This window comes from Erinaceus europaeus, chromosome 10, assembly GCF_950295315.1.
Source record: "Erinaceus europaeus chromosome 10, mEriEur2.1, whole genome shotgun sequence".
Taxonomy (NCBI): domain Eukaryota; kingdom Metazoa; phylum Chordata; class Mammalia; order Eulipotyphla; family Erinaceidae; genus Erinaceus; species Erinaceus europaeus.
In genome coordinates this window covers 53,336,955-53,364,238 of record NC_080171.1, presented here as the reverse complement: position 1 = coordinate 53,364,238, position 27,284 = coordinate 53,336,955, and the positions used below count along the sequence as shown (strand labels likewise).

The 27,284-nt window shown below is 39.6% G+C and overlaps 1 protein-coding gene across 4 annotated transcripts in view; it reads right to left on the bottom strand.

Moving 5' to 3' along the window:
• Positions 1–27,284, bottom strand: part of ADAMTSL1 (ADAMTS like 1) — a 1,221,418-nt gene that overhangs the window by 114,901 nt on the left and 1,079,233 nt on the right. For all 4 annotated transcript variants that reach the window (XM_060199610.1, XM_060199611.1, XM_007535759.3 and 1 more), the window contains one exon: positions 8,636–8,763. In XM_060199610.1, coding sequence (XP_060055593.1) covers positions 8,636–8,763 — 128 coding nt within the window. The remainder of the gene's footprint in view (positions 1–8,635; positions 8,764–27,284) is intronic.

Below are 27,284 nucleotides of genomic sequence, written 5' to 3'. Positions count from 1 at the left end.
TGTGGTTGTTAAGAAGAAAAAGTGCATTAATGTACATGAAGCTGTTCGGTAGAAGCTTTAGCATGGTGTAAGGTTTGAATAAATGTTGGCTATCATCAACGCTGCTCTACTATCGCAAGGAGAAACTGTAACAATGAAGTCTAGAGAACCTCTGATTAAGTGAAGACACAGAAAAGTAAAGTTTAGAGAAAAGAAGGAAGGAGAAAGAAGAGCAGAAACTAATTTGCCAGTGAGAAGGAGCTCAAACTACTTCTATTTGAAAGAACTGTGAGGGCTTCTGAATAATTAGAAAAAAAAATAACACAAACACGATGGATCTATCTCAAACTATTATCAGTATGTAGACAGATTTCACAAACTTTAAATACCTAAAGCTAAGCAAACTGTTTAATACAGATTATATTAGTTCTTAATGTTATGTAATAATGGTGCATAACAAAGCAATGCCTGAAAAAATGTTAGCCTCTTCTTACACTAAAATTATCACAGGTTCCTCACAAGGACCACTAGAGTTAAAACTGAAAACTCAGAATTCCCAAGTGAAGAATTGAACACCTTCTGAGTTATATTTAATAACAGTATATTTCACATTTGAAAGCTGCTAAAAGTACATATATTAATTTTCCATCACAAGAAAAAATAGTGTAACTATATGGTGATGAATATTAACTTACTATACTGATTATTCTGTAATGTGTACAAATATATTATTATGTTATATGCCAGAAGCTAGTATAGTGCCAACTATGGCTAAAAAAAAAAAGTTAAGGGATACAATCAGTGTGAATTTATAAAGGTTCTTATAAATATCAAGAAATTAGTAATGATGGATAATGAGCATTAATGCCCAGTTGCCATCCTTTGCTGGCTAGGATCTTTTCACACTCTGGATACCTGATTAATTTCAGTAAGAGTTGCTTTGGTACAGATAGGAGTAACGTTTAATTGAATGATTCTTCTTATTTTCAAATGCCTTTTACATTTTATAGCTCAAGAATATTGAACTGTTTCCTATTATGTTGTCTATCCTGTAAGCTCTCTTTCATTCCCACTCATGCACCAGCATCTGACCTTCTGTCAACTATGCTTACCCTACACTCTTTCTCATCACCAGTCCTCAGTCCTCAGTTAACCGAGGAATAGGGGTTGAATCTGTGGCAGAAGGATGTTGGCATTTTGGTGTTAAGTGTTATAATGGTAACACATATTTTGAACAGTTGTAAAATTACATGCCTAAAATATAAGTCTTATAAATGAACATTGCCTAAATAAATATAAGTTGTCACTATGCTTTTAGTAACTCTGGCTGTATCTGAGGAGTGAGATGTAAATATGAGAAGACAATATCGAAGATGTAATATGTGTACTTGTAATGTGCGTGTGTAAGACATTCTCAGGATCTGACATGGGCTAGTTTGGATCACTTGAACCTTCCTGTTTATTTCTTTTAATCAACTGGCCATCAGAGTACAATAGATTCTCCTACTATATACTCAGCCTTGAAGCCCCGTAAAAACTAGAGGCTTTTAACGGGTATACTACACATACATATTTGCTGTGTATTTATTGTATTTTTTAATAATTTACAAAATTACATGTCAACAGGGGTACAATTCCACAATTCCACACCATTCCCACCACTAGAGTTCTGAATCCCTGATCCCTCCATTGCAGTCCACCATGGTTCTCCTAAGGTTGCAGACATGGGTTAACTATCATCTCTACAGTTCTGTGTATTTATTGTAATAACTCAGTATTCTATCAGATGTACTAGTCTTTTATGCCATGTCCTTGAATTGGTGGCCATTACCCTGTTGTTCAGAACATTATTAGGAATACAGTACAAACTTTTCTATCTTTCCTTCTAATCTGTACACCTGAGCAAGCTTTCCTCTGTTAGTCTTCATTGCTGGTGACAAAGCTCTCCCTGAGTCTAGCTTTCCATGAAGCACAACTCTTCAAGTGATTAAAAAACAAACAAGCAAAAAACTGCTGGATAAAGAAATCCAGAAATGCCAATTTGCTTGCACTGACTTTCATTATGAAAAGCATACAAACTGTTTTGTCTTTTATTACAGCTACTAAATCATGATGGGGTAGAAAGAGAAACATTTCAAAACAAACAACTGCTTTTTATTTTATTTTCCCAGTGAGATTTCTGTGATCTCTTTATTAGACACAATATGTGTCAGTTATTCAACTCATAAAAAAGCAGAAAAACATGCCAGGAAAGAAGAAATATTTTCTGTCTCTTTCTTCCTAAGAGAACTTCAGATGAGCTCATCTGTGTTTTCTCCTCTCAATGAAAGACATGCTCATCCCTCAGCCCTCATCTTCTCCTCATTTTCCATTGATGATGTCAGACAGGCCTTACAGTATCTCTTTTGTGATCTTACAAAATCAATGACAACCAAAAACATTTCCCTTATGGCTATGACCTCATCAATGGTCTACACCTGGACAGGCTTCATCTGCATTGGTAAGTAGTGCTAAACCCCACTCAACCAGACTGAAACAATTTACCAGGAAACTACTGCTTTCCCTCAGAGCCCTGCCCATGCCACTCAGATTTTGAAGTTTTCTGAGTAAGTTGGCTGAGAGCTGAATTTAACCAGTGAGGAGAGCTATCCAATCTTTGGGACCAAAGGAAATTGTTCTTTATGTAGCCATATATACTCAGACATCAAGTAATCAGTGCTGCAAAATGTTAGGTGTGTCACATTCTTTTTTTTTAATATTTATTTTATTTATTTATTCCCTTTTGTTGCCCTTGTTGTTTTATTGTTGTAGTTATTATTGTTGTTGTCGTTGTTGGATAGGACAGAGAGAAATGGAGAGAGGAGGGGAAGACAGAGAGGAGGAGAGAAAGATAGACACCTGCAGACCTGCTTCACCGCCTGTGAAGCGACTCCCCTGCAGGTGGGGAGCCGGGGTTCGAACCGGGATCCTTATGCCAGTTCTTGTGCTTTGCGCCACCTGCGCTTACCCGCTGCGCTACAGCCCTACTCCTGTGTGTCACATTCTTATGTGCTTCCTTACCTCTTCTATAGTCTCTTCTACTATATGCTCTTTTTCTCTATACCTTGAGCAGTAAAACAGGGCTAATTGAAAATTACAGTCAATTTTCAATAAAAAGGGATTTTATGCTATTGGGGTCTACTTCAATGCTGAGTCAGGAAAGCAGACTGGTCATCTCCATGCTGAGATAACACTTGAAGCATACTCTCAAGTGTCCTAGCTTTAAACAATAAAATCAACACATAATAAGTTTGGAGAGAAGGAAATGCCACTCAAGACATTATTTTGTAGGTTTACAGTGGGTAGAGCAAGGATGGTCTTAATATGTCTAAAACCAAATGTTGCACACACATTTGAAGACAATTTGTGTAGAAAATAGCAAGAGGCATAAAATGATTCTGAGAGGCAGAAGTGATGAAACAGGCAATCAAGAGGGTGGGGCAACTCAGTAGGAGAGGTCTAGCTGTGAGCCTGGAAGAAGCCATCAGGCGTGTCTTCCTATGGCCTATGAAAATAATCCCTCATCCCATGCCCCTTCCTTGCTCAGAATCCAGGCACTCCACAAACCTTTCAGATGACTAATTCAATTTCCTCAGTTCTGACATAAAGACACAGAGAAGAGAGAAGTTCCAGAAAAGGTCTGTGAGCATTTTGGTCTTTCAAAGGGAAACATCTCTACTGTAAAAATAACTTGGCTTTTCTTTTCTGAAGTTCCATATAAAAACAGCAATAACAATAGTAGGTAGCAAATGCTATCTGCTGTATGCCAGTCCTAATGATAGATATTTTACACACTCATGTTCACTGCAGCATTATTTATAATAATCAAGATATTGAAATAGTCTAAGTGCCCAATAATGTATGGGTAGATTAAGAAGTTGTTAATATTTCCAACATCAAGACCCCAAATCCCATCTGCTCTAGTCTTATCTATAGGTTCCTGATTTTTAAACAGTTTGTTCTGTCTTATATCTTAATGCTTTTCAGCTACCAACTTGCAGATGCTACCATGATGACAACCAAACTTCCCTGGGCAGATGACCTCACCAATGTTTCCTGAAACCCCCTCTTCCCCAGAGCCCTATCCCACCAGGGAAAGACAGAAACAGACTGGGGTATGGATTGACTTATCAACACCCACGTCCAGTGGAGAAGCAATTACAGAAGCCAGACCTTCCACCTTTAGCAACCCATAAAGATCTTTAGTCCTAGAGGGATAAAGAATAGGAAATCTTCCAATGGGGGAGGGGATGGGATACAGATCTCTGGCAGTAGGAATTGTATGGGACTGTACCCCAAATATCCCACAATCTTGTCGATCATTATTAAATCACTAATTAAAAAAATAAATTGTTGTATAGATAATGGAATAATACTCAGCTATGAGGATAGATGGAATTTTGACATTTGCTAGAACAAGGATCGAACAGGAAGGGATCATACTAAGCAATATACTTAAGAAGAAGGGCAAATACTGGATGATGTCACTCATATGTGGGAAGTAAGGAAATAAAGAGATCTGACAAAGTCAAACAAAAAGAAAACTCTTAAACTCTGTACAACTGAGGTACCAAAATGGGGTAGGAAGAAGTGAAGAGGTTTTAAGGGTATAGAGAGTCAAACAGACTTTGCTGGAAAGTGTGCTGAAACACATCATGAAGAGGCATGAAACTGGACCCATAAAAGATACGGCTTTGTAAACTAACATTACCTCAATATATATATATTTTAAATCCCATAATAAACTTTTTTTTCTTGAAAAATTCAGAGCCTTACACATGCACAATTTCACTGCTTCAGAGCCAACTTTTTTACTCAGTGATAGAGGAGAGACACCAGTCACTGCACTGGAACTCCTCTCAATGCCATGGCACTCTCATATGATGTTAGGGCTCAAATGTAGGTCAGATGTATGGCAAAGCATACACCTTACCCAGTGAGCTACCTCTCTGCTTACTAAAGTACACTGTATATGAATGTACTTGACCTCCACAAAAGCTCTCTGAGTCAGTAAGTACTATTACCTCCATTTCATTAATGAAGAAACTAAGTAAAAAGTATAAAGACATTATTCAAGGTTGTATATCTAGAAAATGATAGAGCCAGTATTCAAATCCATGCCATGATGCTAGGCTCCAGAGCTAGCAGTTTTAACTTCTAGGCTTTGCCTATTCTCAGGAATTACTATGAGCATATTTCCCTGCATCTGGTTAACCCAGCTGCTCTGGGAATACAAAGTCCACACCTTTCTTACAAAACCATAGGGATATCTATAGTGAGGCTGAATTTTTTTTTTTCTTCTTTTTGGTCAGTCCTGATGAAGTTAGAGTATAAACCCTGCAATGTCTTTAAAAGAACAGAAGCACTCAGATTTATCATGAGGATTTGGTTGCAAGTGAGCTGAATTAGCTCTTAAGTCTAAACCTGAAAAATTTTAGGGTGAAAACTCAAGAAAATACATAGAAGCAGAGCTGGGCTGATGTTTTACATATTTCAGAACTACTTTTTTTTAAGGGTATATTTCACGTTAGAAGAGACAGAGAAAGAAAACAAATTACTGATGCGAACTCTGGCATTGGGTTAAGTGATTTTCCATTTAATTTTGGTTATGTTGCAATCAATAAAGTTAAATATTAATTTCACTTTAGCAAATGAGAATGAAGACTCTGGGGCTAGACAATTTGTTCAAGATCACATAGTTGGTAAGCAGTATACTTGGTAATTAGATTCAGAGATCACTGGCATCCTTTTTTTTTTTTTTCTTTTTTTTGCCTTCAGGATTATCTCTAGGGCTCGGTGCCTGCCTGCACTACAAATCCACTGCTCCTGGAGGTCATTTTCCTCATTTTGTTGCCTTGTTGTTGTCATTATTGCTATTGTTGCCACTGTTGTTGTTGTTGGGTAGGACAGAGAGAAACTAAGAGAAGAGGGGAAGACAGGAAGGGAGAGAGAAAGATAAACACCTGCATACCTGCTTCACTGCTTATGAAGTGACCCCCCTACAGGTGAGGAGCTGGGGGCTCCAACCATGATACTTATGCCAGTCCTTGCGCTTTGTGCCATGTGCACTTAACTCACTGTGCTACTGGCCAGTCCCCCGACTGTCCACACCCCTGGCATCCTTTCAATTCTACCCAAAACCCCTATAAAATTAAGTTCATGTTCATATACCTCTATGTAGGACATTGTTGTACTCATTTGATGGAGATTATGGCTATATCTTGATTCTAAGTAGTCCTATATACACATATTATTTCTGGTACTCAGTAAGCATTATGGAACACAAAACTCAGGTCTTACTTATCTATAGGTCAATAAAACGTGTAGAAGGTGTGCTCAGAACTGTAGTTGGTGAGCCACTTGATACCAGTGTCGACAGGGCACTGGTGAAGATGACAATTATAGGTAAAGGCATAAATACATTCTTAAGGTAACATATATTGAGTTTTGACTATCTGAGTGACAGACTTATTTGACAGACTTGCCAGCAGACTCAAGTGTAGCCAACATTGAAGCACAGGGTTGCAGCTCTCTAAGCCTTGGGTGTGGTGTCTGTGATCATACTTCATCGGTCAGCCCCTTTCCTCCCCCTTCCCCAGTGCCTCTCTGGCTGCTCTCTCTCTTCCCTGGCTTTGAACCTGTTGGCAGCCTCCAACAGCTCCTCTTCAAAGAGCATAAGACAGGTCTGATGTTGTAACTGCCTTGCTTAATTCCAGACAGGTTTCTATTACATATTAAATTTAGGTGAAGAAAGTATATTTAGTCTGTGTCAGAGTCAAGCTGTATCTGGATAAACATAAATAAGAGTTAATTCTGGAAAGGGCACTATTTGTTCACAATCAGAAGGATGTTACTATGTCCTTGCTAAGGCAGGGTGGAGGGCAGAAGGCAAAGGAGACTTAACAAGATTTGTGTTGAGCATCTGGGTTCTGTATAAAGAGGGAAATAAAGATTGTGACTGGAATATATTAGGAGAAAAGCAAATGTTCTATTCTCTCTCCCTCTGTCTCTCTCCTCTCCCCCCACCCCTCACATATACATACATAAAAGCTTTAATAAAATCTACCTTTAATCCACCCTAGGTTCCCTCAGCTTGCCTTACTTTCATCTCCTTAAAAAGCCCTCCTACTAAAGGTCCCTTCCCAGATCAGCCTTAGGTCACAGGGGCAGGAATACTGTTGCTAAACAGATATGCAAGGGAGTAGCATGTGTGACTAGAGAATAGTGTGACAACATAATCCAGGCATGGACTGATGAGGTCAGTGTTGGGTGATGCTGGCTTTTGCAGCATCTACTGAATCATCTGATGGGAGTAGTAACTGGAAAAAAAAAAGTAATATACCACCACAAAGACTGCATGGCTCAGTGCAAAGATGTAGAACTTAATTTTGGTAGGATTAGTATGGAAGTGAAGAATGAGCTGGGAGCTAGAAAACCTCATTTCTCTTCTTTACTCCACTACTAATTGATTTTGTTACCTTGGGTAGCCTGGCCTCAGGTATGATATTCATTCAGCTGGTGTCTAAGGACTAAGGATTCTTTCAAAGACTAGGATTTACCATATTTAGGAATTTTTTTTTCTTCAGTAACTGTGATTTCACTGCTCAGGGTCGACTTTTTCATATAGAGAGACAGAGGCAGACAGACATACAGTGGGAGAAAAAAAGACATTATAGCAACAAAGCTCCGCCCACACCACTGGGGCAGTAGAGCTGGACTTGAACTTCGGTTGCTTGCATGGCAAAGCAGACCTACTTCCAGGTGAGTTATCTTGATGACGCACAAAAAGATTTTGAAAAAGAGGGCTGGAGAAGTGGCTTGTCAGTAAAGCACCCACCCTACAGGCATATAGCTCTGGGTTCTGTCTCTGCCCCTACATGGGAAGCAGTAAGGAGAATTCCACAGATGGTGGAGCAATGCTTTCTCTTTCTCCCTCTTTCTTTTCACTGTTTATCTCTTATTCTAAAATAATAAAGTTTTGTCAAGAGGATGTCTCTGTGGTAATGTGTGAAAAACCCTGGGTTCAATCTTCAGCACCACATTAAAATTGTATTATTATAAGACCACAACTTTGGGAGACAGTGTACTCTGGCTGCATTTTTTCCTTAGGTAGCTATGTATGGAATCCCTAACTTCTGTGAATAAAGGCAAAGTGTTGGCATGTGCATTAGAGTAGGAGGTTGAAATAGAACCAGTGAGAATACACCTGATCCAAATCATGAACACAGAATTCCCACCGGTCTCTGCAGCAGGTAGAACAAGAAGTAATCCCAGGATTTCCAAAGAGCACTGCATTATCTTAGATCATGATTTGTGGCCCCACAAATACTACGTACTTGTACACATCTCCTTTGTTATGTTTTTTTTGGCCTGCAATATTATCCCCAGCTCTGCTTTTCAAAATTCTACCCTCCCAGAACTGATGAAATAGATCTGCACACTTTATCATCTGTAGTATTCATTTCATTCTACCTCATATTATAACTCACCTACAGTTAACTATGATTATAGACAAAATGATTAATGGGTTTCATATATCTCTGTGTCCCTTGGCATACTGTAGTCATTCACTCACTAAGTGTCTTCTGAATTGAACTGGACAAGGTTTTAATGTTACCTGCTAATGTGACGGCAATGGAGACAGAGTCATATCCCAAGGCATTTGTGGCATTACAAGTGTAGAAACCCACATCAGCTTCCACTGGTGCCAGGATCTGTAAGGAATCATCTGGCTGTAGGAGAATCCTGGAGCAACAGAAAAGAAATGTAGACCTTGTCAGGTCAGTTGACTCCTTTTTGGCATTTTTATATTGCTAAAGCAGGAAGAAACCTCAGGGGATAGTTAGGACCCTGTTTTAACAGTAGGAATAAGCCAGTCAAAAATAACACTCAGGAGCCTAAGCTGTCTTGCTACTTTGGGGTGTTCCTAGTAGTAATTCAATATACTGTTTTAATTGCTTGTGCAGTCTGATATTTACTTAAATGCTACCAGTTGGAGTAGACAGCATTTGCACTCTGAAGACTTGAAATACATACATCAAGGGTAAGAGGAAATTAGTTAGTGTAGGTGGTGCAGCTGGATTTGGAGAAGGAATCTTAAGGAAAAAGAAAAAGTTACAGAGGAGTAGAGTTTGTTTGGATGGTAGAAAGTTGGAGATTCTAGATACAAAGACAGGCATGTAAAGTATTAGAGGTGGCAAAGAGGAAACAAGGAATCAAATATTGATGAGAAAGCCATGCTAAGTATATCTGAAAGAATTATATTGTAATTATTTCCCAATTTTGTTTTATTTACTCTTTTTTCTTTTCCATCTAAATTTTTTAAATTTATTTTTTATTTAAATTGAAAGTAGGGCACCAAAGAAAAAACCCTGTGGTGAGGGGAGGGTGGACATGTGGCTTCCTGGGCCGGTGGGAATGGGTGGGGGTGGGTGGGATGGGACAGTCTTTTAGTGGTGGGAATGGTGTTTATGTACACTCCTGGTAAAGTGCAGTCATATAAATCACTAGTTAATTAATATGAGGGGGGAAATTAATTGTATATCTCGAAGTTTTTTAAAACACAGACTGAGCCTTTTTAATATATAGGCTGTGTATTTGATATGCGGACACTCTCAAAAGCCTAGACCAAGTAGATCAGAAGCAACCAGTGGCACTGCTATATAAGATACTGGGTACTATACAGCAAACCCTAACAAAAGGACTTTTCAAAGTTAACCCAATTACCAAATAATGTGATGATAACATTAACTATCCATTGTCTTTTTGAACTCTAAGACAGCAGGAACCTCACATCTCCACTATAGAGCCTATATTTCCTCCAGTCCTGAAACCTTTGGATAGGGCCCACTTTCCCGCATGACTCTCCCAATCCATATCAAATAATATTGCATCTGCTGATCGCAACCTAGTCAATACAACGATTGCCACCTCAACATGCTTCAGCTCAAACTGTGTCCAGAGACTTCAGGTGTGGAATGACAACTCTTCAGCTTCATTACTCGGGTGAGACCTTTCCTTTCATAGTATTCTCTAATTCCATTCCAGGTGGTTCACTTTCTAACAAAGTCCCAAAACCTAGATATAGTCCAGGTTCTGTGAGAGAGAGCATATGTTCACACATATCTATAAACAAGCGCAAAATATATACCTGAAAGCAGAAGCACACTAGAGTTTGCAGTGAGTACTCCCCCAACACTTCCTCTCCACTATTCCCACCTTTGGGTCCATGATTGCTCAACAATTTGTTTGGCTTTGTATGTTAACTCTTTTCAGCCACCAGGTTCCAGATGCCATCAGGATGCCGGCCAGGCTTCCCTGGACTGAAGACCCCACCAATGTGTCCTGGAGCTCTGCTTCCCCAGAGACCCACCTTACTAGAGAAAGAGAGAAGCAGACTGGGAGTATGGACCAACCAGTCAACATCCATGTTCAGCGGGGAAGCAATTACAGAAGTCAGACCTTCCACCTTCTGCAACCCACAACGACCCTGGGTCTATGCTCCCAGAGTGATAGAGAATGGGAAAGCTATCAGGGAAGGGGATGGGATATGGAGATTGGGTGGTGGGAATTGTGTGGAGTTGTACCCTCTTACTCTATGGTTTTGTTAATGAAATCCTTATTTTAAAATATTTAAAAAATAATTTTATTTATTTTGGATAGAGACAGAGAGAAATTGAGAGGGATGGGGAAGAGAGAGAGAGAGAGAGAGAGAGAGAGAGAGAGACCGAGACCTGCAGTACTGCCTTACTGATCATGAAGCTTACCCCCTGCAGGTGGGGGATCAGGGGATTGAACAGGTCTTTACACACTGCAGTGTGCATGCTCAACCAGGTGCACCAATGCCTGGTCCCAAAAATTGAATTTTTATGATGCCCCAGGAACATTTATACCTCTGTAACAGTTTCCAAGAATGATAAATGCAGACAGAATCAAATTTCAATGGAACTGACTTCTCAGGATGACTGAATTTAGCAGATCATGATTCAGTTTTACCACACTTATTGTTTGGGACAAAATGAATGGACTGGAGGTTATTATGCTAAATAGTCGAAGGACATTTTTTTTAAATCCTCTTATTGGGGGCTTACTGGGTTACAGTACAGTAGACACAGCTACAATTTCTCATTTCCCTGTGTTGGGCATCTGTAAAACCAAGTTCCTAGGCCATTCAGGTCCTGAGTGGGTCTGTGTGGGACTAGTAAATCGGTCATGTGAATTTGAAGTAATTGTAGCTATGGTGCCCCCAAGCAACATAGTCCCTTATTTCAGCTAGAGTCTTTCTCTCCCAAGAGGTGAAGGAAAATTAATGTTTTTACCCATGGTGGGGATTGAAATTTTCTCAGTTTCCAAGTCTACTAGGAGAGGTTTCTCCCCAAGATTGGAACCAACTCTCTTCCTTAAAGAAAAGGTTTTTGAATATTTGGAACAGGAAGGCTTTGGTTTTGCTCTAAGAAACCAGAACTGGGGGAGTCGGGCGGTAGTGCAGCAAGTTAAGCACAGGCAGCGCAAAGTGCAAGGACCGGCGTAAGGATCCCGCTTCGAGCCCCCGGGTCCCCACCTACAGGGGAGTCACTTCATAGGCATTGAAGCAGGTCTGCAGGTGTCTATATTTCTCTTCCCCTTATCTTTCTATTTCTCTCTATCCTATCCAACAATAATGACATCAATAACAACAATAAAATAACAAGGGCAACAAAAGGGAATAAATAAATAAAATTAAATTAAAAGAAAAAAAAAAGAAACCAGAACTGGAAAAGTTTTTATCTTCTTATATTCAGTTTATGAACTTTTAAAAACCTAGTTGTATGTTTTCCTACCTAGAAGAGGGAGTATTAAAAAATATTTACTTTTATATATTTAAAAATTTATTTATTCATTTTTTTAGATAGAGACAGAGTAATTTAAAGTGAAGAAATAGGGAGGGAGATAAAAGAGAGTCACTTGTAGCATTGCTTCACCACTTGTAAACTTTCCTTCTACAGGTTGGAAGTGGGTTCTTGAACTCTGGTCTTTAAGCACTATGATACGTGTGCTCTACCACCTGGTACCACCACTTAGTCCTTTATTTTTTTATTTATCAAATGGTGATATTGACAACACCATAGGCTAAGAGGGAAACAATTCCCACCACCACTACTCCTTTATCCCATCCCCTCCTTGAAAGCTTTCCTATTCTTTATCCCCTCTGGGAGTATGGACCCAGGGTCATTATAAGGTGCAGAAGGTAGAAGGTCAGGCACTGGCAGGTCAGGTCCATATGCCCAGTCTGTCTCTCTCTTTCCCTAATGGGGCAGGGCTCTGGGGAGGCAGGATTTCAGGACACATTGGTGGGGTCGTTTGCCCAGGGAAGTCAGGTTGACATCATGGTCGCATCTGGAACCTGGTGGCTGATAAAGAGTTAACACAGAAAGCATAAAAAATTGTTGATTAATCATGAACCTAAAGGCAAGAATATTGCAGATGAAGATTTGGGGTCTCCATTTTGGAAAAAGCTAGTAGGTTCATTTTAGGTATATTCCAAGGAGCCCATGGCTTTACTAGTTTTTGCCTTAATCTGACAGCTAACATGTAGGTGGACCCAAGGTATTGTCTGGGGAGATGGTAACATAGTCGCAAAAAGGATCAGAAAATTGGATTAGGGAAGAGTAGCTCCCAAATATGGGAAAAGTGTATAAATATTGTTAACTGTAAACCCCATTGATTTGATCTGGGGCTCATGTTCAGCACAGGAACCTATATAACTTCTGCATCCCTATAAGTCTGAGCTCACATTCTGTGGTCATGGCTAGGAACATTCCAGGCTGCACTAATATCAGGATTCATCTTCTTCGAGTGGTAGAGCATATTGCCCAATTTCCCTTCGGAGAATGGAAGAGTCCCTACCATTGTTGATCCACATTGAGTGCAAGTCCTGTAGGGGCCCACAAAGGGGTCCATTATGTTGTTCCTGATGGAGATAACCAGTGACCATGGAGAGAGGGATCTGTTAGAGGTCTCGGCCCATCATGTCTGTGTGGGAATCCCAGGACTCCCTAATGATCACCTAGGGTCCCAGGTGATGGGGTGGCCTGGTAGTGACTGAATAGTCACCATTAAACTGTGTATGTATGTATTTTTTCCTTGCCTCCAGGGTTATCACTAAGGCTTGGTCCCTGCACTATGAATCCACTGTTCCTGGAGGCCATTTTTTCCATTATTGTTGTTGCTGCTATTACTGCTGTTGTTGTTGGATAGGAAAGAGAGAAATTGAGAGGGGAAGGGAAGACAGAGAGAGGGAGAGAAAGATACCCACAGAACTGCTTCACTGCTTGTGAAGCAACCCCCCTGTAGGTGAGGAGGTGGGGGCTTGAACCAGGATCATTGTGCAGATCGTTTTGCTTCACACTATGTGCACTTAACCCGGTGCACTTCCACCTGGCACCCTAATGTATTTATTTTTGATGAGAATAGGAGAGAGCAAAGGAGCGAAGAAAGGATGGGCAGGGGGAGAGAAGGAGTGAGGCCCATAAAGACAGCTCGAATTTATGGTGGTGCCAGGGATTGAACTGGGACTTCAGAGCCTCAGGCAGGGAAGATTTTTGCATAACCATTATGCTCTCTCCCCATGAAGTGCAGAAGGAACTTCCAGACCATCTTTTGGTGTTTTCCCAAACTTACCATTGGTAGTGTTGGACACTATGCATGGAGAATTAAATGTGAGGGAAAAGAAGGTTGTGAGAAGGATGCACACTATTTATTAGTCAATTTCTCCCAATTTATTAGATTTAAATCGTTCCCCTGCATAGCAAGCATACCTGCATGCTCTTAAGCAAAGGGTGCACACCCTGGGACTGAACTATCTATTTTTAAGTGAGAGCTAGCTTTTGTGGGTGCATTAGTCCCTAAAAGGTATTAGTGCTATGAGGGCATGAACCAATTTGTTTTTAAGGTTCACTGAGCCTGAGCTGGGCTTGAACTATCTACCTGATTTTTTTCTAGGTAGTGGTTAAATTTTGCAATTACATCTGTTTCTCCAGGCATTCATTCTACAAATGGACCATAATAATATCAAGTCTGAAGGCAAAAAAAAAAAAAAAATCCTATGAACTTGATGGAGAGAAGGGAGAAGAGTGATGATGAACACATGGACATGAACATAAAATAGTAATGTGAAAGCTCAAGATGCAGTGTTTGTGCATTCTTTTACTCTACAAGTCAGAAAAAAAGCTAAATATTTGCAGTTGTGCACGTAGTTTGAAGTACTGTCTTAGAATAAAATTCACAATATGCCAAAGTCTGAATATGTCACATATTGTATATACTCCTATTCATTAAAGTAAACTATTTAGCTCAAGGTGGTACACAGTGATTAGAAGGTTGAGTCAGGGTTTGAAATGGGCTTCTCATTTTTTTTTTCCAATCTGATCAAGAGGCAGGAGATTCTGAAGGCTCCTGAAATGGGGCACAATAGTTCTGGAGGGGGTTCCCATGCATGGCTCTTGAGGAATCAGGATAAGGAAAAGGAAAGGGCCTATTGTGGATATTGAGACTGAGGTTGGCTTGAGTTTCTCTGTCTACCCTGACATCTAGGGAGAAAAGAGTCCTTGGGGGGGAAATGTTCTCTTTGTATTACAGGCATCTATTTTGTTAATTTAACTTAATTTGTTAGTAGCTGATTTCTGTCAGTTTATATTTAGATTCAAAATTTGACAGGCCTGTTAGAGTACACAGGCATAAAAACATAGTGCTGCTTTCCAAGCAAAACCAGAAAGATTTCTCTGGGGTTGTTATGGAATTTAAGGAATCAAGAGGATGAGGGGACATGGAACAGGGCATAATTAAGACCTGCATTGCAAATAGTCCTGTGGTCATATTAGGTATATTAGTAATCACTGCTTTCCTCCCATACCCATACCCCCTTTTCCTTTTGGTTTCTTGAGGGCTAAAACTTATTCCTTTACTCCTCTGGCTCTAGTTTTAGCCAGGAAAGAAAGGAGTGGATTTGCTTTTCTGATGGTCTTGTCTTGGAAGGTTTTTTCCTGTGACAAGATCACCTTCTCAAACATTCTACAGCTTGGGCAAGGGAGTCCATGAAAGAGTACAAAAGTCATTTCAGTTACGGAAATAAAATCCTTGTCATCTTTTTGAGTTGCAGATGGATCAAGGTGCCTATGGGCCAGTCCTATCAAGTATAAGCTCCAGGAGGTGAAATCACTGCCTCTGGATTTGTGACCTACTCAGTGGTTTTGTAATCTTGGACAAGTAACTTATCTAGTGGTATAGTATTTCATTTCCCTACTTAGGGCTATTGTGAATATTCTAAATGAATTCTAAATGAATTCAAGTATTAAAGAACATGGATGGGATGGGGGTACAGATCTGGACAAAGGGAACAACATATACTCATTTTAATGATTAAACACCTAAAATCTATATAATGTTATCTATCATACACTGATAGGAAATAAAATAAAACTCTAGAGAAAATTGGAAAGTTCTTTCTATGCGGTAAATCTTTTGACATGCAGGTGGTCAATAATTTGTTGTTGAATGTCCATGTCCAGTGAAGAAGCAATTACAGAAGCCAGAACGTTCACCTTCTGAACCCCCAAAAGAATATTGATCCATACTCCCAGTGGGGAGAAGTGATGGGGGAAGATGACTAGAGGGCTCTGAACTACATCTCTGTCAATACCTAGAGAGAAAAAAAAAAAAAAAAAAAAGGAAGGGGCATTTGGACGTAGTACTAGGTGAATGTGTGACTTGGAAAAAAGAAAAGATGGGGCCGAAGAAAAATGGGCAAATATAGACAGATATAGACAGATAGTTGTAGAAATAATAGTTAACACTTATCTGCCACCTTGAAGAACAGCTATAGTTTACAATGGAGGGAGTGGGGATTCAGAACTCTGGTGGTGGGAGAAAGAATGATTTGTTGTTGACATCACTCATTACTATTATCATCCTTCAGTATGAACCTATGATTTAGAAAAATAAATATCTTTATTGGATAGAGACAGCCAGAAATCTAGAGTGAAGGGGGAGAGAAAGAGGGGGAGGGAGAGGGAGAGGGAGAGGGAGAGGGAGAGGGAGAGGGAGAGGGAGAGGGAGAGGGAGAGGGAGAGAGAGACCTGCAACACTGCTTTACTAAAGAAGTTTTCTCCCTGCAGGTGGGGGCTCGAACTTGGGTCCTTGCGCACTGTAACATGCGCTCAACCAGGAGCACCACCACTTGGCCCCCAAGCATGAGCCTATGTATTCTGGATGTGAGGAGTCATTCTGACATGGGTCACTGAGAAATGTAGGACTTTCCCAGAAAATAAAAGACCATAAATCAGGGATATGGTGAAAAGGTAAGAGAGAGCAGGGAGTGAGCGTCAGCATAATGGTCTTGGTGGGGCCACTGGGAATGGAAAGAGCAGAAGACAGAAGTCATGTAGCACTTTCAGTTGGCAACTGCCTCAAATTTATTCTTGACTTAGGAATCTCTGAATAAGGACAACTAGATACTTCCATAAATGTTTCAACACTATTAACCAAATACTGAAATCTTAGAATGCTTTTTTTAAAAAGCCAGAATGCTGCAACTCAAAAAAGAAAAAAGAAAAAGTATATAAACAATAAAAGAATGAAGGGCTGGAAAAAATGTGGGCTTAGAAGCAAAGAGGTAAAGCTAAGGGATGCTGTGCACAAAGAGATCACCAGTTCCAAAGTCATGGGAGGTGTGGAAGTATTTTTGTCACCCTAAAAAGAAGATATTTGTTTTCTGTCATGAAAGGAGAGTGGGAGCCAATATTCATGAGATATTTATAAGGGTTGATATCATTTTATTATCCCATGTTACCACATTGATATTATTATCCTGTCCTAGGAAACCAAAGTTCAGAGAAGTGAAGTGATTCACTCAGCCAATGTGTGGCAGACTCAGGAATGAGGAAGGACATTTAACTTTAAAAAAAAATACTGCTCAAAAAATATTGCACATAATTAGGCATCCACTGATTAGTTAGGAAGCATGTAATTGGCTTCACTTTTGGTAGAGGTTAATTCATGCTAAGGTTTGTAGTTACTCAGGGAAATAGACAATCACTAACAAGAATATGCTGGATTTCTAAATAGCTGGAAGGCATGCAGTTTGGCCTCATTTTTGATGGAGGAGTAATTTGTGCCAAAATTTGCAGTTACTTGGGGGAATGAACATTCAGTAACAAGAGTAGTCTAGATTTTAAATACTTGAAGGTGGAGAAAATCAAGAACGCAGTGTGAAGTCTTCTCTGAGCAAAAATTCTTTCCTAAAATTAAAAATTACAGTAGCCCAAAGACTTGCAAAATATTCTGTTCTATATAGGTTTCTTGGGAGAACATATGTTTGTAAAGAACGGCATATCACTTTGGCTAGGGAAATTTTTTCTTTAAACCTCTGCTGTGTTCTTTTTCTTTTTTGCCTACAGGGTTATTGCTGGGGCCAGGTGCTGGCACTATGAAGCCATTGCTCCTAGCAGTCATTTTTCATGCTTTCTTATTCTTATTATTATTGGATAGGACAGACAGAAATTGAAAGGGGGTGGGGAGATAGAGAGGGAGAAATGCACAGAGAAAGTTGTAGACCTGCTCCACCACTTATTAATTCATCCCCCTGCAGGTGGTGAGCCAGGGGATTGAACTGGGATCTTTGTGCGGGTATTTGCGCTTCGTACTATGTGCGGTTAACCCAGTATACCACTGCCTGGCCCCAACCTCTGCTGTGTTTCTAATGCAATTTCCAACTAAAAGTCATTTTGTTCTTGAAACTACTGGTTAATCCAGGTGGTGAACTAGAAAATATTTTTGAGATGGCAGAAGCCTCCTGACAACACATTCTACGTCCTGTCCTAGTACTTTTTACCAAAACCATCAACTTCTTTCTCTTTAGAAATTTATGGGGCGTCGGGCGGTAGCGCAGCGGGTTAAGCGCACATGGCGCAAAGCGCAAGGACCAGCGTAAAGATTCGGTTCGAGCCCCCAGCTCCCCACCTGCAGGGGAGTCGCTTCACAGGCGGTGAAGCAGGACTGCAGGTGTCTGTCTGTCTCTGCCCTCTCTTTCTTCCCCTCCTCTCTCCATTTCTCTCTCTGTCCTATCCAACAACAATTATAACAAAAATAACTACAACTGTAAAACAACAAGGGCAACAAAGGGGAATAAATAAATAAAGCTAAAAAAAGAAATTTATGGACTCACTATATAAAAAAAGATCTTTTTATTTACTTGTTAATGAGAGAACAAAAATATCACTCTAGTTTGTGTGAGGCTGGAGACTGAACTCAGAACATCAAGCTCGCAAACCCTCCGCCCTACTGCTTCACCAACCCCTGGACCAAATGAGGTCTTGAAGGTGTTAATATGTGTGGTGTTTGCCTGCTCACTAGGTAATTCATTTCACGCTACAAACCTTTACTTGAATGACTCTGACTATATTTCTTATACATCTGTAACATAAATTGATGAATTTCAGTCAGTGGCCACCTTTATTTAAAAAATAAGGTTTTACAGGAACACAGTCACATTGATTTATGCACTTTGACTGCCTTTATGTTGCAGAGTTGAGTGGGGCAGCAATAGGACGATCTGCAAAGTCTAAATGTGTATTATGCAGTTTTTTAGAAGAAAAGTTGGCTGATTTTGATGTATAACATGCAAGAAAATGTTCATGTCTGGTTTGCTTCAGTGTCTCTCATTTGTAGAAAACAAGTTAATCACAGACAGGGAAATAGAACACTCAGTAGAGGATGCATCTTGACATCTCTCTCTCCCCACATATCTGAAATAGAAGACAGATGGAAAGGTTGGCACAGGTGTGGTGGAACTGCATATGCAAGAGCCTCTAGTACTAGCCACTCCCCCAAAAATGTTTAATACTTTCTGGAAACACTCATTTGCTAGGGTCACTTTTCTAGGAAGAAGAATAACTACAATGGAGATTTTACAAGACCTTTTAGCTGGCCTTACTCCCCCCCCCCCACTGAGAAAAGCATTTGTCATATTCATTTCCTTTTGCTCTATAAAAGAAATTAAACCAAACTGAAGTTGGTTGCTTCTAACTTCCCTCTCTGCCCAGCTTCCAGTTTTTAAATTAGCTACAAACTTGGGAAATGTATTTCAGTGCTTATGATGTTTACATATGGCACTGTTAACACTCATGGCTCTGAAAATGACCCTAGAAACATTTCCCATATGAATGTCTCTTTTATTTTGAGAACTTTCCATCTGTAAATACTCTATGTTACCCAAATTAAAGTCTTCCAAATATTCTTTAATTCATCTTTTTTTCAACATCCCACTGGAACATCATGCAAAGTTTTCTGGAAAGTATAAGCGTTCATATGTCAGAGATTTCTTCTTCCTATCACAACAGAAACTATAGTGAAAAATGTAGAATATAAGCATCCTTTCCTGTTGTCTCAGTTTAGGCTGTTCATTCTCTTTTACACGGTGTTTGCTAAATATCTGCATCAACTATATAGACAACTGTGTAGGTGTTCCTTAAAATAAAATGTCTAAATTTGTGATCTCCCCCTGGGAGATGGGGTCATACAATGGTTCCAAATCAAAATGACTAAGATTACAGATACTGACACAAGGGCATCCATGAAGTCCCAGGTACTTAACATAAATTGCTGTTTTTTAAAATTTTTTTATTATCTTTATTTATTGGATATACAGTCAGAAATTGAGAGGAAAGGGGCAGAGAGACACCTGCAGCACTGCTTCCCCACTTGTGAAGCTTTCCCCCTATAGGTGGGGATCAGGGACTCAAACCTAGGTCCTTGTGCAATGTAACATGTGCATTCAACCAGGTGTGCCACCACCTGGTCCCAAAATTGCTGTTCAAGGCAGGTGTAATTGTTTTTTTTTATATTTATTTATTTTCCCTTTTGTTGCCCTTGTTTTTATTGTTGCTGTAGTTATGATTGTTGTTGTTACTGATGTCGTCATTGTTGGATAGGACAGAGAGAAATGGAGAGAGAAGGGGCAGACAGAGAAGGGGAGAGAAAGATAGACACCTGCAGACCTGTTTCACCGCCTGTGAAGCAACTCCCCTGCAGGTGGGGAGCTGAGGTGTAATTGTTTTAACTGGATAAGATAACCAGAGATCAGAAAGGTTGATTCGGACTCATGGACTCATGTCATTGCTAAGTGGCAGAGCTGGAATTAGAGCCTAAATTGCCTTATTTTCCTTCTACCACCCATGGGTTACTCTCTGAGTTAACTATGTGCCATCTGGTTGTTCTTCCCAAACAAGAGGGTAGGGAGAGTGAGATCATCATACCCAGAAACAGATTTGAAATAAAAAAATAAAAATAAAAGTCCACCTTAGAAATTCCTAGAAGAAACCTCTTTCCTATATTCCATGTATGGAATATAACTTGTAAGGCACTTTGCCACCCCCTAGGAAGGAATCTCTATTTCATTAATGTAATCTTATGTTGTCTTATTCTTCACATTCCTTTTGAAACATCTCATAAACTTTACGGAAGTCTTCTTTAAATGCTTTAAGACATGTCAGCTGAGCTATGAATAGGAAAAGTTGTGATGCATTTCTGCATAGAAAAACATAGGGAATTACATTATGTTTTTTTCCGACAATCCACTATAGAGCTATTCACGCAACCCTTAGGCCAATAATGCTGGATAGAAGGCAGGGAATTTCCCCACCAGTAATGTTGTCAGCAGTACTTAGCTCTTTCTTGGAGGAAAGGATCAATCTTCATCCATTTTTTTTTTTTTTTTTAAAAGTCTAATTTTCTTTTTTTTTTTTTTTTTAGTATTTTATTTTATTTATTTATTCCCTTTTGTTGCCCTTGTTGTTTTATTGTTGTAGTTATTATTGTTGTTGTCATCGATGTTGGATAGGACAGAGAGAAACGGAGAGAGGAGGGGAAGACAGAGAGGGGGAGAGAAAGATAGACACCTGCAGACCTGCTTCACCGCCTGTGAAGCGACTCCCCTGCAGGTGGGGAGCCGGGGTTTGAACCGGGATCCTTATGCCGGTCATTGTGCTTTGTGCCACCTGCGCTTAACCCGCTGCGCTACAGCCCGACTCCCTTCATCCATTTTTAATGCCCAGATTTGGGTAATCCAATTTTCAAGGCAAATTTTTCAGAAGCTGACTTTTTTGTACCAAAGTCAGTATCCTCAAGTATTATTTCTGGAGTTGAATTATCATATAGGAATATTGGGCATCTATTTCATCCATTACACATGCACCTTTTAGAGTTAGAAGTGGGCTAGAATTACTTATGGAATTCCTTCAGTAGTAGTGTTGTATCCTGTGCAAATGCTAATCAGTTTTCCCTTGAATCTTAACTCAAAACATAGTAAAGAGGAGGACCCATTAAGTGTTCATTGTTTATACAGATTAATTGAAAAGCAAGACAATTTATCTTCATCTTGCTTATGGTCTACATATCTAAACACAAACTTGCACAGGCTATCAACATTGTAAACATAGGCAGTAAGAGACACAAACACAGATGTAACAATATAATGTTTACTCTGAGCCTACTATGTGCCTTGTGTTGTGCATATTTATAGCTGTATATGTATATGTAAAGGTAGAGCAACCAGTTGAAGAACGGGCTGTCTTTAAAATAGATGTGTCAAGGTCAAACCAAAAGCCTCATTGGTTGGAAGCCAATGGGCTAAAGGAGTGAATGTTCACTTATACTAGGTACAAGCAGCACAGTGGTTTCTTTTTAAAGCAATGGCCAATTCATGTATTCCAGTAAGGTTAAAGTCAATGATAAGAAATAGTCTCTGATGACAGAAATGACTTGGTTTCAAGTCCTAGTCCTACTACTCATATAGTGTGAGGCTTTATGCAAGTAAAGTTGGGCTGGGTGGTAGCTTGTGTTTTAATTTCAACATTTTGAAAATTGGAGAAGTAATAAGAAAAGTCTATGGAAAAATAAGCATCTACAGAATACTTAAAATAATTATTTCATAAATATGAGAAAGAATTCACTTGATTTCTCCATTGACCCATGAAATAGGATGTCATAAGGTATTTGCTTTCTGTCCCTACTTAAGTTTTTCAAAGTATTTTGAAAGCTTTTGTACAGGTCTATACCACTAAATCCCAGGGTTTCCTGGATCTTCTCCAGAAAAGTATCCTAGGTAAGTCCTCTTTAGTTAAAAAAAAAAAAAAGGTAGGGCAGAGATGTTTAGTTGAGAGCAACTAGCACTCACAGAACTTTGTCATAACTGTGTGGTAAGGACTCAGAGCCAGATTATGCAAAACCATACAGGTTACAACCTTCAGCAATTAGGAACCCCCCCCTTATAATCACTGGAGCTCATCATCCCTTTATTCATGTATTCGTTTATCATCTGTGGAGTGTTTATCCTATCTTTGGAATTCTGGGGGAAGATACATTCTTAAACATCCGTCTTTATAGAAGAGCAATATTCTCTAGAGACAACAGAGAAGAGCAGCTAAGTTTAATACATTGTGCTAGGGCTGAGGTAGAGAATTATGCATAGGATAGTATGTAGGTGGTGGACAGGAGACTTAACTGGCCTCAAGAGGATGGGCTTCCCCAAAGGAACCACTGGAATCAGAATACCCAGGCAAATTAAGAGACAGCAAGGAATTAGGTACTGCAGAAGGGGAGAACTCACTGGGGTGAGATGGGAGTACAACAAAAGGGACAGATATCAGATGGTAAAAATATTGCATATTAGCATAAAGCATTTGGCACTAATCTTTAAGGAATGGAAATATCATTAAAAGAATTCTAAGCATGGGAAGTGCATGGACAGGTTTCTAGAAACAAACAGTGGTAGTATATCAAACAATTCAGAGTAAGATTCAGGAAACTTTGTCTATAAAGGAACAAATAGCAAACATTTTAGGTTTTGAGGGTTACCTATGGCCTCTGTAGTGTATCATTTTTATTTTTAATAACTCTTTAAAGATTGAAAACTCTTTCTTTTAATTGTCCTATAAAAAAGCCTGAGTTCAAATCTCAGTTTCATCATTTATTAAGTGTGAGGCCTTGAGCAAGTTAACATAATAACTTTGGACTCAATTTCAATGGCTTTTTAATAATACCTTGTAAGCTGTTCTTAATAACCGTTTAATAAATGTAAAAGCCACTGACTGTAAATTGCCAACTACTGGTCTAAAGAAAACAAGTATAAAGAGGTTTTTGAAATTATTGAAACCTGTCAGACGCAAACCAAAGCAAAGACACCAAGAACAGAGAAAAATATAAGAACAAAGAATCACCAAGGAACTGAACCATTAGGAATATTCTGGCCTGGGAAGCTGAATGCACTGGGGAACTTTCTACTGAACTAAGGATTCAGCATCTTAGTTTTGCGATAGAGTTGACCTATTTGTTGAGTATCTGAGTAGGAGGTGTCCAGCAGACAGTTATACGTAAAAGTAAGAAGAATTGGCCTGATTCTAGCTATGTGATAATCACTGGCATGTGACAATGCTAGAGTCACAAAATTAGTGCATACAGAGACTCTGCAGAGAGAGGATAACAGATGGAAGAGAAATCTACAGAGACAACTGAGAAAGAACAAACAGAGAAATAGGAAGCACACCAAATATATGTGGTTTCTAATGAAAAGAATGTGTATTTCGAAAGAAGTGTTCTGACTGCATAGAATGTTGCTGACTGGTCAGACTGTAACAGGTAATATTTGAAAAGACAACTATTTTCTTTTTGAATAAACAAGAAATAATGTGGGAGCAAGTGGGTAGGAAGGAGTTTTATGTTGCATTCTGCCTTAGAATACGAAATGATCAAATAGTCCACTCTTGTATAAAGTGAGCAGTTATATAGAAGTTTAAAATTCATAACTAATTTGTTGGAAACTGAGGATAATCTTGGGCTATGGGTTGTCATCTACTTCATGGTTATGATGTTAATACTTTGAAACACTTGAGATATCATTAAGATATTAGGTTCTAAGTGAGACTACACTATTTTTCTGGTGGATATTGCAGAGCAGCAATGTGTTTAAATCAGCCTATTACAGATCCTCAAGAGCTGCAAGAATTTGGCCAGGAAAGCAGAAAAAAAAAAAAAAAGAAAGAAAGAAAGAAAAGAAGAAAGAAAGGAAAAGAAAAAAGCAACATTCTCATTTTCTAAGTAAATTTATACACAGATTACTGAAAATATAGCAAAGCAAATTTAAAAAAATCAAACTTTCTAGCTCATTCTACAAAAGTTCCAGCCCTGATTTTTGTGCTCTGGTTGAACCAGGTGGCCACCCTTAGTTATTTGAACTTCTAGCTAGTCCAGCACTTTGCCAGAAAACTGGCATATTTGGAGTTTGTTAACTTTCGTCATGTCTACTCCCTTCACACATAGGTCCTCTTATTTTCATATCTTGGTTTCACACAAATCCAAAACCCATATGAGTGAAACCCAATTCACTTGCAAATATTTGTCTAGTGAGAGGCTGGGTGGTAGAGCAGATGGAAGAGTGCTAGGAACTCCCGAGTTCCTTTTTCAGTACAGAGTTTTGTCTACTTCCAATTTTTTTAACAGAATAACAAGTGCCTGATTCTACTCAGAGGATTTTTTTAATCATTGTATGTATACAGTTGTGGACACATGGGTGCAATTTTTTCTCTCTGTGTGATAGGTGTCTTTACAACACTCTCAACCTCAATTAGGTCATTTTCCACTACCATTCACCAGGACCCCAAAACCCTTGTCCAATCCCCTCCCTGCCCTCCTTCCCCAGAGTCCTGTTTTTATACACCAAAGGTCATAGTAGCACAATTCATAATATTCTGTCCCTCCCCACAGCACTTAAAGGTGGTCTGTGATCCTGAGATATCAGAATCACCTGTGCTGCTTATTAAACATGCAAATTATGGGGTTCCTGATGTAGGAAGAGTTTCTGGGAAAAGAGAAGATATAGGGATTTGCATGTTTTTTTTTCTTTTTTTTTTTTTAAATTGTCACCAGGGTTATTGGTGGGTCTCAATGATTCCATGATGAATCTATCAGGAGCAGTAGCCATTTATTTCTTTTTTACTTTGCCTTTTTTTTTTTTAATAAGGCAGAGAATTTGATAGAGGGAGGGGGAAGTAGAGAAGGAGAGAGAAAAAGTCACATCTGCAAATCTGTTTCACCACTTGTGATGCTTCCCCCTGCAGGTGAGGATGGGGGCTTAAACCCAGATCTTGGCACAAGGTAAAATGTGTACTTGCTTTTTGCTTTTAGGATTGTCACTGGAGCTCGGTGCCTACACCTACACTACCATTCCCGGTGGACAATTTTTTCTTTCTCTTTCTTTTCTGAGAGACAGAAATTGAAAAGGAGACAGAAGGAGACACAGGAAGCATTACCCTGAGACTCATATAGCTTTCTCCTGTGCAGGTGGGGACCAGGGGCTTGAACTCAAGTCCTCACACAGGGTAATGCGTGCACTCTACAGGCACACCACTGCCTGGCTCTACATTTCTAACAAGTTTTTGGTGATAATCACATAGAAATTGAGAACCCCCTTTTTCATCCACTTTTTATGTTTGCAAGTTTAAAGAAAAGTATCCTGCTTGGTTGTGTCTAATACAAACTTGGGGCCCTAGTTATTTTATCCTCAGTAGTACTTCAGAGTTTGCTAGTTTCTGGAGAGCAAAAGCCTTGCCTTATTTATCATTTCACTCTCTGGTACGTAACAATGTATCCATAAGGTTTAGCAGATAGCTGGAGTGCATGGATGATTGTAAAGGACACCTTTGCCCGCCCCCTCCCTAGCTGTCACTCGTGCCCATCCAAGTCTATTTACCACAGGGTAGCCAGTGTGAGACTACGAAAACAGAAATCATTTCAGTTTCTTGCCAAATATTCCCCCAAATTTCCCTGTGGCACCCAGACTGAATCCTGACTGCCTTTTCTTGGTCTCTAGTTACCCTCATGGTCTCCATCCCCTGCCACTTCTACCTTTTGTCTACCACACTTTATTCAAATGGGCTTTTTGGGGGGAGGATCCTTCAACACACCAAGCTCATTTTCACCTCTGAGCTTTTGCATTGCTTTCTACCTGTTCAGAAATACTCTTCCTCCTGATATTTCTGCTGGACACTCGTCCTAACTCTGCTCTTGAGTTACAGGTAACCTCAGGGTACCCATCTAAAGGAATATCAAATCATTTCCTATCAAACCCATTTCAGTTGTCTACCCAACACTACTATCTATTCTTCCAGCTTAACTTTATTATCTTTTAGGTTCAAGTTTTTATTTTATTTTTTTAATTAGGTAGGATGGAGAGAAATTGAGAGAAGATGGGGGAGATAGAGAAAGGAGAGAAAGATAAACACCTGCAGCCCTGCTTCACTGCTCAAACCTGGGTCCTTGCACTTGGTAATATGTGCACTTAATTGGGTGCACCACCGTCCAGCCCTTATTTATTATTTTGTTTTATCCTATCATTCATCAACACACCACTTAGTACTTGTTTCGTGTCAGGTGCTTTTATCAGTAACAGGGATATCGAATTAAAGAAAGCCTCTCCCTTAAGTACAACCAACAAACAAACCATATGTAAGACTAGTAAAATTCTAGCATCCAATAGCACAGCTATATACAAGATACTGGATACTGTACAGCAAACCATAACAAAGGGACTTTTCAAAGTTAACCCAATTAACAAATAATGTGATGATAATATTAACTATCGATTGTCTTTTTGAACCCTAAGACAGCAGGATCCTCACATCTTCACTATAGAACCCCTACTTCCCCCAGTCCTGGAACCCTTGGATAGGGCCCACTTTCCCGTATGCGTCTCCCAATCCAAACCAAATAATATTGCATCCGCCGATCACAACCTAACCAACGCAACGATTGCCACCTCAACATGCTTCACCTCAGACTGTATCCAGAGACTTCACGTGTGGAATGACAACCCTTCAGCTTCATTACTCGCTGGGGTGAGGCCTTTCCTTTTATAGTACACTCTAATTTCACCTCAGGTAGTTCACTTTCTAACAAAGTCCCATAACCTAGATATACACCAGTTTCTGTGAGAGAGAGCTTATGTGCACACGTATCCATAAACTACTGCAAAATATATACCTGAAAGCAGAAGTACACTAGAGTTTGCAGTGAGGCTGCAGTGAGTACCTCCCTAACACTTCCTCTCCACTATTCCAAGCTTGGGATCCATGATTGCTCAACAAATTGTTTGGCTTCATATGTTAACTCTCTTTTCAATCACCAGGTTCCAGATGCCACCAGGATGCTGGCTAGGCTTCCCTGGATTGAAGACCCCACCA